General features: G+C 36.4%; 1 protein-coding gene across 5 annotated transcripts in view; it reads right to left on the bottom strand.

Annotated features, from left to right (window-relative positions):
• Window positions 1–3,662: 3,662 nt before the first annotated feature.
• The window catches only part of PPP3CB (protein phosphatase 3 catalytic subunit beta), a 48,162-nt gene continuing 36,514 nt past the window's right edge, over window positions 3,663–15,310 (bottom strand). The window contains exons 11-15 of one of the 5 annotated variants that reach the window (XM_060034790.1): window positions 14,505–14,531; window positions 12,353–12,437; window positions 11,524–11,621; window positions 6,690–6,719; window positions 3,663–5,280 (exon numbers count right to left, since the gene is read on the bottom strand). In XM_060034790.1, the coding sequence (XP_059890773.1) occupies window positions 5,102–5,280; window positions 6,690–6,719; window positions 11,524–11,621; window positions 12,353–12,437; window positions 14,505–14,531 (419 nt within the window). In that variant the 3' untranslated portion in view covers window positions 3,663–5,101. The remainder of the gene's footprint in view (window positions 5,281–6,689; window positions 6,720–11,523; window positions 11,622–12,352; window positions 12,438–14,504; window positions 14,532–15,310) is intronic. The other 4 variants (XM_060034791.1, XM_060034792.1, XM_060034794.1 and 1 more) reach the window with 4 other exon arrangements.

Below are 15,310 nucleotides of genomic sequence, written 5' to 3'. Positions count from 1 at the left end.
CAATGAGGCCTAGTATCCTCCAAGTTTGGGGGTGGGGAGTTGACCTGAGAGAAACAAAGGCAGTGACTTGCGGTCTAATTTATTCCCAGTATATAAGAGAGAGAACACCAACACCAAGGACTGCAGAGGAGACATGAACTGGATGGCCTACAAAAACTCTTATCCTTCATCTCTAAATTCTCTAAAACATTAGCTAGCTTATCCCCACACCTAGGTCTCCCATATTCACCCCTCCTTACCACCAACAGCCTCAAATTTCACCTAAATCATAGTCATCTTCTCACCATCTCCAGACCAGTGAGGCCCATCTAATTTTCTCAAGTTCACCAGCAAACAAAAAATGTCTTTAGGGAGTAGGGAAGAGAAGGGTGAGTGAAGCTCATCATTGGGGATCCTCAAAAGGGGTTAGGAAAGAGAAAAAGAAAAGGAGAAACACATTAGAAACATTGCTATTAGGACAACATTCAGCTGCTTTATCAGTGATTAACACTCCCTGGAGTGATAAATACTTTACTCAACTATAAACTAAGCAAGCAAAGGAGTTGATGGAAAAGTAACTTACCCTGCTAAGCCCTCAGCTTCCTTCCTTCTCTCTTTCTTCCAAGTGAAGTAAATGCTTGATCTCCTCAGATCTACGTTGTGGCTGATTTGCAGCTGTCCCTTCATATCACTTTCCTTTGCAAACTGCTGAAATGCTGAGTCTCTGTGATAAGGTATGCCCTGCCAACCAGACAGACAACACTGAATTCTCCCTAACGAGGCAAATAAGGACCTGGCCCCCTGCCCTTGGACTTCTCTCTTTCTGACCTTCCTTCTCTGCCAGGAAGGCTCAGAACTCTGTCAACACTCCCAAACTCACCAAAGGCCAGGCAGGCTGAGGAAAGATGAAGCTTACTGCTTCCTGGACCTCTCTTACTAAGGCAGCATTTCTGCTCCCAGTCCACAGCGTCAGGAAAAAGCCCTTGGGATTAGTTCAGAAGTCAGTATTTGATTGGAAAAGGTAAACACTAGCCCAGAGGAACAGGAACCCCTAGAGTTCTAGATGTCAATCTAGACACAGGATGAGTTCTCCCAAGCCCCAAGTCCTTTTTAACGTAACAAACACTGCTCAAACACAACTCAACAGTGACCAATGTAGGTTTAAGTACAAATATGATACCCAGAAAAGGAGAATACAAATAGTCATTTAATGGTACAGAAAGAAATCAATTGGAGGGGAAACGTCCAGAATTAATTTGTAAAATTCAATTTCCCTGAAAGGAGAGCAAGGCACTTTCTGAGTGAATGTCATCAGGGGCATTCCACCTGTTTATTTTAAAAGAGGAATAAAATTTTCTGGAATATTAAAGTAAGCAAGACCAAAAACACACACTATTTCTAGGAAGAGAAAATAGAAAAGAACTCAAACATCTCATTCCTTCCTGTAATGGATGCTGATCCAGGGAATTTAATTCCACATTTCTAGCTCCTTTTCACTTAGAGCTATCAAGCTCCAGAACCTATCAGAGTTGTTAGTGCAGTGGTCCTATATGACTCTACGACCTGACGCTGCTTATATGTGGGCCTAGCTATGTCACTTACCTGCCTCTGTGAACATCAGCAAATTGGGGAACAGAACCACTTGCAATAAGGTCCTGGACCGTGGCAAATAAATCTATGCATGAACAGATGCAGAGAATGGATTCCAAAGGAACCCCAAAATGTAGAAAGCACAAACTACAAGCAGGGAAGGTGGAAGAAAAGTGTTAAGGATGCAAAAAAAACATTACATAACATTATGTAGAATAGCTGTGGACAAAGGAAAATCAGTTGCAACAGGCAAAAATCCTGAATAAAATAGGGGTAATTCATTTTAAGCAAAGGTTTCAGGCCAATTTCAAGTTTAACTGGCAGAAAATTGAAAGGTTTTGAGGTTTGTTAATGGCTGAACTGCAAAAGGTAAAAGAACTCAGATTGTCTTTTCTAACTCAGAAGTGTCATCTTTGAATATAAAGGGAGATGATATATAGAAAAAAACTGACATTGAATAGTTTACATTTCACCATCATTACTACTGTTCTGGTAGACATTTAAATTTACAATTTAGAAAGATCTGAACTTTTCACAATTTGCATTCATCATGAGTTACATTAAAAAAAAAAACCTTTAAAAGTACTTCTATGGTTCGTTGTGAAACTAGTTAGAAGACAGACTAGAAAGAGCTTCCTATTCAACAAGTACAAAGGGGGCTTCCCTGGTGGCGCAGTGGTGAAGAATCCTCCTGCCAATGCAGGGGACACAGGTTCAAGCCCTGGTCTGGGAAGATCCCACATGCTGCGGAGTAACTAAGCCTGTGAGCCACAGCTACTGAGCCTGTGCTCTAGAGCCCGCGAGCCTAGAGCCCATGCTCCGCAAGAAGAGAAGCCACCGCAATGAGAAGCCCGCACACCGCAACGAGAAGCCCCCGCTCTCTGCAACTAGAGAAAGCCCGTGCACAGCAACAAAGACCCAACTCAGCCAAAAAGTAAGTAAAATAAATTACAAAAAAAAAAAAGTAGGAAGGGATCTATGAGGCACTGGGTGATATTCTACCACTCTTCATGTATACCACTTTTTCTGAGTTCCATTCCTTCCTCTTATTTTCTTCTTAATTTTTGCCATTAACCCTAATTCTTCTGATTTGCTAATGATATTTTATGTTTACCCATGATTCCCATAAACACTATATAACCCTAGTAATGGACCTAAGGAACTAAAGAAGTTCCTGCTACCTGATATATTAGTTAAGCTCTTAATTTAGAGATGCATAGTTTTCACAGACCAATAACATCAAGAGAATATTTAAGGTATACAGTACATAATAACTGTAAAGGCAGCTCATGGACTGGGATGCAAGTTAATATTACAGCAAGCAGAAGCTGTAATGATCAACAATTGGAGTTCTGCTTGCTACCTTGAATTAGGCATGTATATATACTTCAAGTTAAATTAATGCTTTTTTTTTTAAGTCTTTATTGAATTTGTTACAGTATTGCTTCTGTTTTATGTTTTGGTTATTTTTTGGGCCGCGAGGCATGTGGGATCTTAACTCCCTGACCAGGGATCGAACCCACACCCTATGCATTGGAAGGCAAAGTCTTAACCACTGGACCACCAGGGAAGTCCCTAAATTAATGCTTTATAATGTGTATCATTATAATTATTGTTGAAAAATGTAATTAAAGTTGCTATACAATTATATTATTATAAAATGTTGAACAATATGCAAATTTCGCTCAATTTGCAAAATTCTATACTTATTTTGATTGTGACAAAGAACGAAAATGCAGTATTATTCTTTTCTTATTGTTAAAACTTAATAAATTTGAAATACTACTGTAACAAAATTCTAGACAATAACATTTTCTTTCAGTTAAAAGTTAAGTGAAACACTGATTTTAAATAACAGATTTAGGCCTATAATAGGCACCCAGAGTGCTCAGTTACTAATGCTCATGTAAAACAAGTATAAGCAAAGTAAAAAAAAAGGAAAAATTTATGAAGACAAGAATTTAATTCATCATATTACCATGAACTACCCATTAGATAATTTTCTCTGAATATCCCAATTCTACTAACAGGATTTTCTGATTTGCATGAGGTCAAATCAGACTACATCTTCCAAATAAAACCCAACACAGAGATAGGAGCAGCGGCCCATGCATGGAATTTATTGTGTGCTACTGTTTATAAAATACTCAAATAGTCCTGCACATGCATAATATTTCCAACTTAGAAAGGAGACCATACAGGGTGCACTTTCTGGCAAACAAACAATAGATGGTTCCGCTGCCTGGAGCTCTGAGTTGTATTCCAGGGCATGAGGGAAGCAGGCCACCAAAGTAAAGGGAAATACCAAACTACTGTGGCAATCAATACAGGTCAGTAATTGTGAAAAATTAGCACATGGTTCCATTTAGTCTAACCAAGCAGTTCTGTAACTATCAAAAGAAAATGTTCAACATGCAATCTTGACTTTTATGCTTCCACTAACATCTGAATGACTGAACAGAACTGTTGCTTCTATGCTGCACTGCTTAATCAAAAACACTTCCAGAACATTTTAAAATTTCCTTTGCATCAAAACATAAAATGATAGGAAGCCAGCAGTAAATCACCCTGGTGGCTATTTAAGCAACTTGAGTACTCACAGTAAACTAAAATTTCTCATAACATCTAGGTAACCTATACATGTCGTACCTGTACATCATAGGTCTATATATTAAATATTTGCAAAATGAAAACATGCATACACAAAATACGTCAAGTTTTACAGACATGATTTGAATTAAAATTTACTTTGACAATGTACAAACTTCTTTTAAAGTACCTTAAATGAGTAATTCTGTAATTCTTCATAATTCTGAAATTTAGAGATTTTCTTCTTAAATCTCTGGGGTGTAAATCTCAAAAGATCTGGGCAAGAAAGATTCTAAATTAGTTTTTGGATTTGTGTACAAGTAAGAGAGTCTGCCTAGAAATAGGTTATGCATTCATAATTGAAAAATACCAAGACTATATTACAGAATTAGCCACATTTAGGAACTACAGACCTGAGGTCAGCATTTTGTATAAATGCCAACTGGGTTTCTCAGCATTTTGCCCATAATTCAAAACACAGCTTAGTAACCTCGGAAATGTATTTTAAGACCATGCTAACTCATCCTTTAAAGACATTTCATGGGGGAAAAAAAAGTCCACATTATCTCTTAGGATTGTATTTGAAGTTATGGTTGAAAAACAAAATCTAATTCTACTGAGGGGAAAAAGAAATCTCATTTGTAAACTTAAATGTGTGAACCACAAGCATAAATGGAGGTGTAGTTGCCCTCCACTGGAAATTGCCCCAAGCCCCTTGCTCACTGCTCTCCACCTTGGCAGCGATGACCCAATCTTATCAGATAGCACAACATGTCCCAGGGCCCTCAAGCCTCCATCCAGGAAGGGGGCTGGGGTCTCAAAAGCACAATGGTTTCTCCAGAGGGACTGTGACATTTACAGTCAGCTTGACCGACCCCTCCAGCTCCTCGGGTGATCTGTCCATTTGGGGCCCGAGCTGTGAGAGTCCCTGGGAAGCCGTGGGTCACTGGGCACCATGGTTGCCAGTCCCGTGGTTCTCAGTGGCATGTGCGGTGTTCAGAGAATTGAAACCATCTTGCTGTACAGCATCTTTCCGGGGTGGCATTCTCTCATTGATCCTATCCAAACCCTTTGCCTCTTCAAAACTGCAGATTCTATGTGGTGGAGAGAATCCTCGTATTGCTTAACAAAATGCAAATTTGATACGTCAGTAATTGAAAAACATTTCTGAGATTTCAAAAACATAATTAATGATTTTTAAGAAGAAAGAAACTAGTTGTACATAGCAACATTTAAATCTTACTTTAACTGAAGCCTATCCCCATTCTAGATTTCCCCTTAAAAATGTGAAATGTTTAAACCTAAATATAAACATGACAGCTTCATAGACGACAAGTGTTACATAGCCTTAAAAAAAACACACACACAAAAATAATCCTCCCCTGCCCCCAAGACCTCCAGGCAATGGTCTCAGGGTCTCAACCTGACTTCTACTACATCAATTATCTCCTACCTCAGGCCCTAAGATCACCAGTGACTATCACAGTAAGGCAGCAACAAGAGTAGGGGCAAGTGAGGAGGCTAAACAAGGTTAATCCTCAACATACAAATCTGTACCAAGAGCGTGGGAGAAGAAAAGAAAGTTAAAATTTAGCAGATCAGAACTACCTTGGAGGTCAAGGTATTATCGCCCCATTACCACCAATATGAAATGAAAAAGGTAGGAAATGCCTCCAGGAGTTAGATCTGTGTTTGGCAGATTGTAAAACGTATTTATAGTTCCATATTTTAGGAGATGTTTTCCTTAATTCACTGGCCATTCACTGCCTGTTCTTTGGAAACCCAAATCAAAATAAACGGCAATCCTCCTCCAATAGTTATGGTTTCTCATTCACTTCATCTGGAGTGATGTATCCTCTATTATTAAAATGTACATTAAAAAAATTTCCATACTATTGGTTATAATTTGGTTGCTTTAATATGCAATCCCTGGGACTCAGAGTCTGTGCATGTGAACCAAGTAAGGGGTTGGGGCAGCAAAGCTTTCAGCAACGTGGAATACCAACCCAATACATGATATACGCGATGTAATATTATCAGCAAACACTAGCCCAGACTGCAGCACAAAATCACAGTGACAACTCTGCACTCTCAGGTGAATTACTGAAAATGAGTATGTCATTTTTATATCATGAGTATACCAAACCTACATCTAGAGAGGATTGCACTTCAGAATTTAAAAATCTGAGTAGCACAGAATCATGCAAAATATGGAACAGATCTTTATTTGCAACTGTAAATGCTATAATATTATACCATAACATGCTGTACTCTAAAGAATTCTGGAACATTAAATGCTGGTCGCATTACTATACTAGAAAAGGGAAAAAACCAAATTGTCACTATGGAACTCAGTCCTTTTGATTTAAAAAGAAGAAGAAGAAAAAGATATGACTGTTAAACTTGATGAGTCAGTGAGTCTGATTCATCTTGGACTGTGCAAGCTAGAAGTAAGACACACCCACAGGACATTCACTGATGCCCACCCACACACCACAGATCTCTGCCCAGTGCAAGGACTCTGATCGTACCTTTTTCAGCCTCAATAGCCTCAACTGTGGCTGTACAGAAGTGAGCAGAGGCATGCAAAATGAATGAGAGAGATGAGAAGGGTCATATCGTACAGCAGAAAAGGCAATGATTACTTAAAATATAACAGTACCCCATACTACATTATCATTTACAATTTAACATATATAGTACCCGTATTAGAGAGCCCCATCCAATCCCCCAATTCCTGACACAGCACAGTTTACACACAGCACTAAGACACCATCGCTCAGAGCACAGAACACATAGACCTATTGTAAACACAGACACCTCAGCATCCATGCAAATGCACACTAGTATTAATTACCCATCTTGAATTCAGTATTTTGATGACGTTAGAATTTTCCAACATGTTTATTATGTCACATCCATCACAATCACAAGGAAATTCTCTAGAGTGAAATTATGATGGTAGAATTGCAGTAGAGCAAACAGAATGAGATTCTTTTCTTTCATGTCTAACTTATCACCAGTTGGTCCCCTAAGATATAAACTAGAAGGGGTCAGCAATGCTTTTCCTGTCACTTCTAATTCATAGGGCAAAGCATAAGCTGCAAAAGTTGGTATGGCTACAATGAAATTTATGGTCAGTAAACTTGGTGAATTACTCTAATTAGAACAGTTCCATAGTGCTGTCCTCTGTGGGTAATCTAAAAGGACTCCTCTTATCTACTAGAAACGTCCTTTCTATTATAACTGGTGTTCCAAATATCTAAAGATATCTAAAGATATCAACATGTAACATATATAAAAATCCATTTATGTTCAGTGTATCACGAACTCAAATCTACCTCAGTTACTAACAGCCTCAAGTGACAATAAGAAGGCTACTGAGCATGTTTTCAAGCCCATCTACCAACTAGAGAGGAATCAAGAGATAGAACTGAGGTCTTACAGGCAATAAATCCTGTTCATTTCATGATATGGACATACATATAGGTCATATAAATGAGAAATACATTCTTGGTATAGCTTGTCTCTGGCCCATTTAGAGAATTGCAACATATTTAGTCATACATATTTTTGTAGTCAAAGATTCTTTTGGTTCATTTCTGGGTTCAAACTGTATAAAGCACTCACACTGAGGACCAGGACCAAAGATTGCAGAGGACATTATTGCCTGATAATACTGCCAAGTCTCAATTCTTACTTTACCCAAAGTGCACAAATTCATACTACTGATAATGTTCCATCCCTTCTACTTTGCTTCTTCAATGATAAGGCCAATTAGAATAATTATTCCTAAAATGAACTTTTAGCAGTACACATGATTTAGAAATAATAAAATTTATCCAAAGCAGTTATTAATGTGAAAGGACACTGATGAATCTAAGGAATTAAAGAAGGCTAAATTAGATGTTTGTAATCTCAATCAGATAGTAAAGTGGGGACCCCCAAAAAAGGAGCATAAACACTGAATAAAGGAAGAATTAATTTTTCTCAACTGTTAAATCATATTACAAATTAAAGCAGATATACTTATTGTATACCCACTGTACTTATTTAAATCACCATTTAAAAAATCTAGCCCTGTACACTTGGAAAATACTCTTGGAATTTGTCCAGACAGAAAACTGGGATAAATGACCCACCTCTACTGGATCAGCCCTGGAATTCCTATTCTTCAAAACATGGACTATTTTCTTTATAATTTAGAAATTAAATAGGGAAAAATAAAATGCCTATCAGAATCTATGTTTTAAAGAGCTTGTGGTAACAGAAGTGATTTTATATGAGATATTTCATAATTTGTATTTTATATATAGTAATAAATTAAAAATAAAAAACTGATTATCACTGTAAGAATTAGTATCTATTTTAGTATGTCGATAGTTTTAAAGTCTATAAAAATTTTTTTCAAATTATGAAAATGACAATACACTTTTGGGGGCTTTTAATTTTATATGCATTTTCTAGGTCAATTTATATTCTCTGCTCTTTCCCAAGGCCTCTAAATGCTCCTAAATGCTTTTTAGGACACAAAATGTACATCACACTCAAAATTGCATACCATGTTAAGTTTGAATGCTTAGAATTCAAAGAAGATCATTTGAAGCTTACATATTAAGCTGGAAAGAAAGAGATCTGATAATTGCAAAATTCTATCTGAAAAGCACTATTTTTCCTCAATTTTTTTCAGTTTTATGGGGCATCTTGACATGACCTTACTAAGTTTGAGTGTAATGCTGTTTCAAACTGTGTTCCTCAATACTACACAGGATAAGTGATCAAGAGGAATTGACCTTACTATAATATAGATGGCCACATATTTTCTCATCTAGGTCCTCATGAAGGTAGCATTATAACGGCTAGCTCCCAATCAAACTTCCAAGAAGAAAATGCACATAAAATATGATTATCAAATCCTACTCCAACAGAGTTATGCAGTTTGTAAAAACACTTGAGAAATATCATAAATTAACTGTAAAGTTATTGATGAGACAATTTCTATTTTCTGACAATAGGACGGAGGTCTTAGAATTTTATAACTTTCTTTTTGCAATACTTAGCTCTCAGGTATTCACGTCAGGGGTCATGTCTACTAAAATTTTAAATGTTACATAAATTTTTAAAAATCACATGGGTGATCATACTTCTGTATGAGTTTTGTTATTTGTTTCAAAATGGGTTTGTCTTATGATAGAGAAATCACTTCAACCAAATGTAAACCACACGATCGAGATCCATTGCTGGCAGAGCTAGGGAGCTATCTAGTTTCCCAAATCGGACCCCTTAAGCTCAGCGCCATCCAGTAACTCACTCTACGCCGGGAATAGACAGTCCCTTCAGTAAAGCTGTCTTTCAATCCTTCCCTGCAGTTGGGGGTGATTTCAAAGTTGGAAGACTGAGCTTCAGGCTGCATGCAAATTAAGAATAAATAGATGTGCTGAGCTCTCAACAAAGCATGTAATTAGCAGGCACTAATTGCAAAATCTGAAAGAAAGGTTCGCTGTGGATACAACATAAAAGTAACAAAATATCCAAGGATAACTGAGAGATGACCGTAGTTTAGATTTACTTAAGTGTGAGACCCTTTAGGTTTTCTTTTCCTTTTCTGAACAAACAGGAGGAAGGATATGGCATTTTTCAAGTTATTAAAATTCATCCTTTTCTATTAACATTCTTGCTAGTTTTATTGAATGTTTAAGGTCTTCTTAATTTGTTTTAATGAAATTATTTTTTGCTCATTTTCCTAATGTTTACAAGATAATAAGAAAAATGAAGGGCAAGAAATATAAAGAAAATCAGAGCAGATTTTTTTTAAATCAATAAAAGAAACCTCATTCAAAATGAAAATTTGAAGATATAATTTCAAAACATACTTATATATCTCACATATACCAGTAGTGGTAGCAGACAACACAATAACATATAAATAGAACATGTATAGGCTACAAGTAGAAATTATTTATCTACAGAAAAATTCTTTTTATTTATTTAAGCATTTATTATGAGACCGAGTGAAATGAAATTGTGAAAAGTCAATCTAATTTAAATTTATTCAAAATTTAAAATTAAAATTTCCTATTTTTTTGCCTTAAAAATTTGACTAATTACAACACCAAACATGACTGAGAAGACATCAGATCTGTTGCTTCCTGTTTTAATACAACAATGACCCTTGGAGGGCTGTCAAAAGTGACTACAATAAAACATAAATTAAGGCTTTACATATCACATTTTCTGCTTTCCAACCACAAGGGAAAGAAATCTAGACTTTCAGTTATTGGGTATAGTCTATAACATTCACATCACTTTCTTCTATTTAATCTGTAATGGGCTTTCAAAAAGTTAACCCAGTATTTACACAAATACTTACTCCAAAAAAACTTAAGATTTTTTTTAAATATAAAATATTCAATGAGCCAGATTACAGGAATGCTTTACGTATAATTCTTTTTATTTTCATGCAAAATAAAGGCACACTTAATAACACCCTTTCAATTTTGACTTACAGGATTTAAATTCCACCCCTTATAACAATGACTTAATATCTAACGTTACATTCATGTTGAGAATGCACAAAGTACAGCAACAATGCAGCAAACCTCAAAACAAGGTGCTACAAAGTTGCTTCTACATCAAGACAGACAAGTGTCTGATAGAGTAATTTAACTTAACATACTTTTACAGACATACAGCTAACCTAAAGAGAGACAGACAGATTTAGGAAAGCAGCTACATCTGCAGAGGAAGGAAACAGCGTGTTACAGACAGTCAATTATACATAGAACATTTGACAAACACCACAGAAAACAAACTTTGGCATCATTTACCAGGGTACAAAACCTTGCACAAATGTTTTGGCAAGTGAAGTGCATAAGTAATGTTCTGGGGCTCAAGCAGATTGTTAATTCTAAAATTAACATCTGAAAATGTAAGCACAGTCTAATACAATTACATAAATTAGAAAGATAAAAAAATAAGAAACTTGGAATTACATTTCCATTTAAGTAATATGGATATCCTTGATTCACATTCTGAAACTGAAGCTTTAAAAAGAAAATGGTGCATTAGACAAACGAATAAATAATTTCAGACATTATGATATGAGTTATTCCCATATCATTTCATGAAAAGCTGAGAGACCGATCATTATTTTCAATTGAAAGGAATACCCATTTTATCATTTTCTGGCCTGGTCAGGTTATTAATCAGACACTACCTATCATATAGTATTCTGCTTGTATCAGCTGCTGAGACAAGAACTAAAAAGCAGAAAGAATTCCCTGCATGCATTATGTGTATTGTTAGCAAAAGAGTGAGGTGTGCCCCAGTCCATGTGAGGCACAGCAAGTTGCATAACATCATTACCACTTTGCAGGGTCTGCCGTCCTCCAGCTAACACTCCACTAGGCAACATCCCTGTGGGAGTCAGGCCCTTGAGTGTCAGCACACTTTCACTCTCCTCCCTATAGCAGAGAGATATAACAAAGATCAGAGACTTCCAACAAGTACTTAGGTTAAAAGAGGAGATGGGGCCCAGATGCAGGCCATGTATGTAACTTATGACATTCATTGCTATTACCATATTTTCCTCAATTCCAAGATATACATTTTTCCACGTTCTAAATGTTTCAGATATGAGGGTATGCCGTACAACTGAGACATATATTGTTCTTCCTGAAAAGATTTATTAAATATGTGGTGAGATTCATCACCAATGGGTATCATAATATTGATAAAATATGGTATTTCATGTCTGATATAAGCAGTTTTGCAAACAAATTTTTAAGGACTAACCCATTCATGTGCACCCTTAAACCTGGTCTTCCTGAATTAACCCCAGGAAGACAATTTGTGACTCCAGCAAAAAGGACTTCCTTTATAGATGAGCAAGTTCATCAGGAACACTCTAAAATGTGCCCCCTCCTCCTTATTATGCTCTAATTTTAAGGTGTAGATCTAATACTTTCATCACAGAAGGACAAGAGATGCCAAAGGTGAACAATAATAATCACAAGGGTCAAAAATACTAGTTTCAAAGGGACCTGTGTTCCCCTCTTCAACATGTAAGTATACAACTTCTTTATAGAAAGAATGCTACTATATTGCTTTTAGATATCAAACAGGACACCGCTTATAATAAAGTATAATAAAAGTGATTTCTGTAAAACAAATCATTGGGAAAATATATCATTACCTGAGAACAGAGAAGACCCTTGCCATCTTGCCAATTGCTCGAATTTTGTTTCTTATGATTTCTTTCCGGGCTGCAGCTGAACCTACTTTCAATGGAATAAATAGAAAGAAAGACTCAAGTTTAGGGCATCCATACTTGTACCATTCTATTAGCCTGCTTCACTCTCATCTGAACCAACACCAAGCCCCTCGCCACCAGCTCACATGGAAGAAACTAGATGAACTCATGCCAAAAAGCTTCTCTTTCAATGTTTAGCTCAGCACTGATCTAATACTGGGATCTGACACAGATACAACTGAAAAGTAATCAGCCAACTTTATCACTCTCACACTACTGACTAACCAGTAAAACAGCAATGGGAAAGAAACTAGAGTCCAACCTGTATCACAAGCCAGAGGACAAAAAAATGGTAACAATTCTACAGTCATTGTTTAATTCTCATGAGAGCCTATGGCATGCAGACTAACAGAATAGAACTGGTCATAACCTTTAGACTTCTGTTTGATTATCATAAAAGCCTTTGACATGCAGGCTGGAAATATCCCATCATACTATGACAAAAGAAGCTTCCTTGCTCAAAGTTGGTCTGAAAACAGTGATATGAAGCGACTACTGGGCAGGTGACCCAGAACGAGGGACCATAGCAGCATTTCAACAATGTACATCTCAACCTCATGGACTAAGTGTCCTCTAAGGTCATGCAAATATATACAAGCTTTTACATCCCTACGTGAGTATGACACAAGGAGAGTGAGCAATGAGAAAAGACTCCCCAAAAAACATGGCTAAAGAATCACTAATGCTTCATCTCGAAATGGTTAGCTGCACTGCCTATCACTGATACAGAAGAGAATATATCAAAATAACTGAATCTTTGCCTGAATAAAGACTCAGAGGTTGTTATCTTCCTTCCCTTGGCCTCCAGAAAGAACAACAACAATCTCAGTCCTGTTATCTCATATACAGCAACTAGAATCACTCTGGACCCAAGAGTGTGGTTCCTTAGAACTGTGCTTCAACATGATGAAAACAAACATATGGAAGCACCGTGGTTGAGGAGAAGGTTAAGGAAAGGCTAAAGACACTAGACCAAAAGGGGCCTTAGGTACACAGAGGTCTGAACAACCAAAAGTCTTTTGGGCTAGAGCATCTTATTTAAAATTCAAGCAGTCCACAAATACATATAATTAAAAACTAAGATGATGACTGGACCTTACTGCAAGGAAACAGAAAAAGAGATCCAATTTCAAAGATGAAAACAAAAGACATATTTTAGAGAAAATAGGCTCCACAACCATGTTTATGATGCTCTAAGTGTAATATTATGAGTGCTGAAGCTATAGCTTTTACAAATCCAAAACTGTGTAGGTCCATGGTACTACACAGGTATTTCTAAGACGCCAAAAAAATTACTTAAAATCTCAAAATCATAGAATATTGGAATCTGAAGACATTAGAGATACTGCAAAGTTCAATTTCCTCATTTTATAGACAAAGAAACTAACTTTACTAAGTGTCTTGTCCAAGGACATAGGGTAAGTCTGATTCTCTTCAAATAAATTAATATATTTTGTTTTAAAATTGACAGAATTTTTGAAATAGCCAGACTGGGGGAGAGGAGTACAGAGATGGGGGAGGATGGCTGTAATGAGATACATTCACATTTTCAGCCTTAATTTATATATCTATAAAACTGAATGATATGTAAACTATACTGATTTCAAATTAAAAATTCACTGGAATATAAAAACACTTTACAAATCAGGATTTTAAATCAGTCTACAAACACATCATGCATAATATTAAAGTAAATGTCCACAGTAAAATTACTTTGGGGAATCAGACAGACAATCAAACACCCCTAGTCATGCAGGGAAAAGTACAAAACATTACAAATAAGCAAAAGAATGAAATTTTAAAACAAGAGGAATGAAAAAGAGGGAAAAATATTTCCATGCACAGAAAGACAGATATCTTGGAATATGACTTCTAAAAACATCAAATTCTAACTTAGATAAAACTTAAACTAAATTTGCACAAGGCCCAAGAGGACTCTGCATAAGTATACTTAATGAATACACAAACTTACATGGACATGAGAATAACTTATGAAGTCATATTTCAAAACAATGTTACTCTGTCTGGTCTGTACCTTTTTTATTGCCATATATGAGCCGTTCTTCAGATGGAGAGTCCAGAAAAAAGGAAGTGAATGATGGAGAAAAGGTGGTTGAGACAAATAAAAAGATAGAGATTTAACTTGGCAGTGGTACTGAAGAATGAATGTAGAAAGAAAGGGAGAAAAATGAAGGTCCTCATATTTGAAATTTGAAAAATGTAGTACTGTAAGATCTGGCAAATAAAGGAGGGATGCCACTGGGTAGAGCTCTAAAGGAAAGATTTCTTAAAAGATATGTGTTCAGAAGAAATTATGGACAGAATGACTATAATATTTGATGAAAGTAGACAAATTAGGGACAGAAAAAAACACGTGAAAACACATAAGACTGATAAAAGACTGTGCTAACAACAATCGCACATTTATATTAATACCCTTAAGGAAATGTGTCACCCATGGAAGTATGTTAAGTGAAAGGTAATGACACAAATGAGATACAAACTCATGTGGTTCTTCAAGGACACCAACATCTGCAAAATCTGTAGCATACACAGAGAAATGTAGGTAACTTTATAAACTACCTCAGTGGAAAACCTTACCCACTCCCAATAAAGGAAAGGCTAAGCCTCCCACACTCCATAATAACAAGAGCACACAATTTCTTGAATCAGAATTGTGGAACTTTTGCACATACTCAGGATCAACAGTATGTGCTGTCTGTTCCCAGTCCAATCTGGGAGTTTTAGGGACATCTTTTTGCACAAATAGCAACAGATTGTTTCAAAGCAAGTAATAGCTCTTAGAGTAGGCAGCAGAGATGTCTCATTTGAGCTTTCCAT

This window comes from Delphinus delphis, chromosome 16 (genome assembly GCF_949987515.2).
Source record: "Delphinus delphis chromosome 16, mDelDel1.2, whole genome shotgun sequence".
NCBI lineage: Eukaryota > Metazoa > Chordata > Mammalia > Artiodactyla > Delphinidae > Delphinus > Delphinus delphis.
The sequence above is the reverse complement of the archived record's forward strand: the minus strand, read 5'-3'. Positions and strand labels throughout refer to the sequence as shown.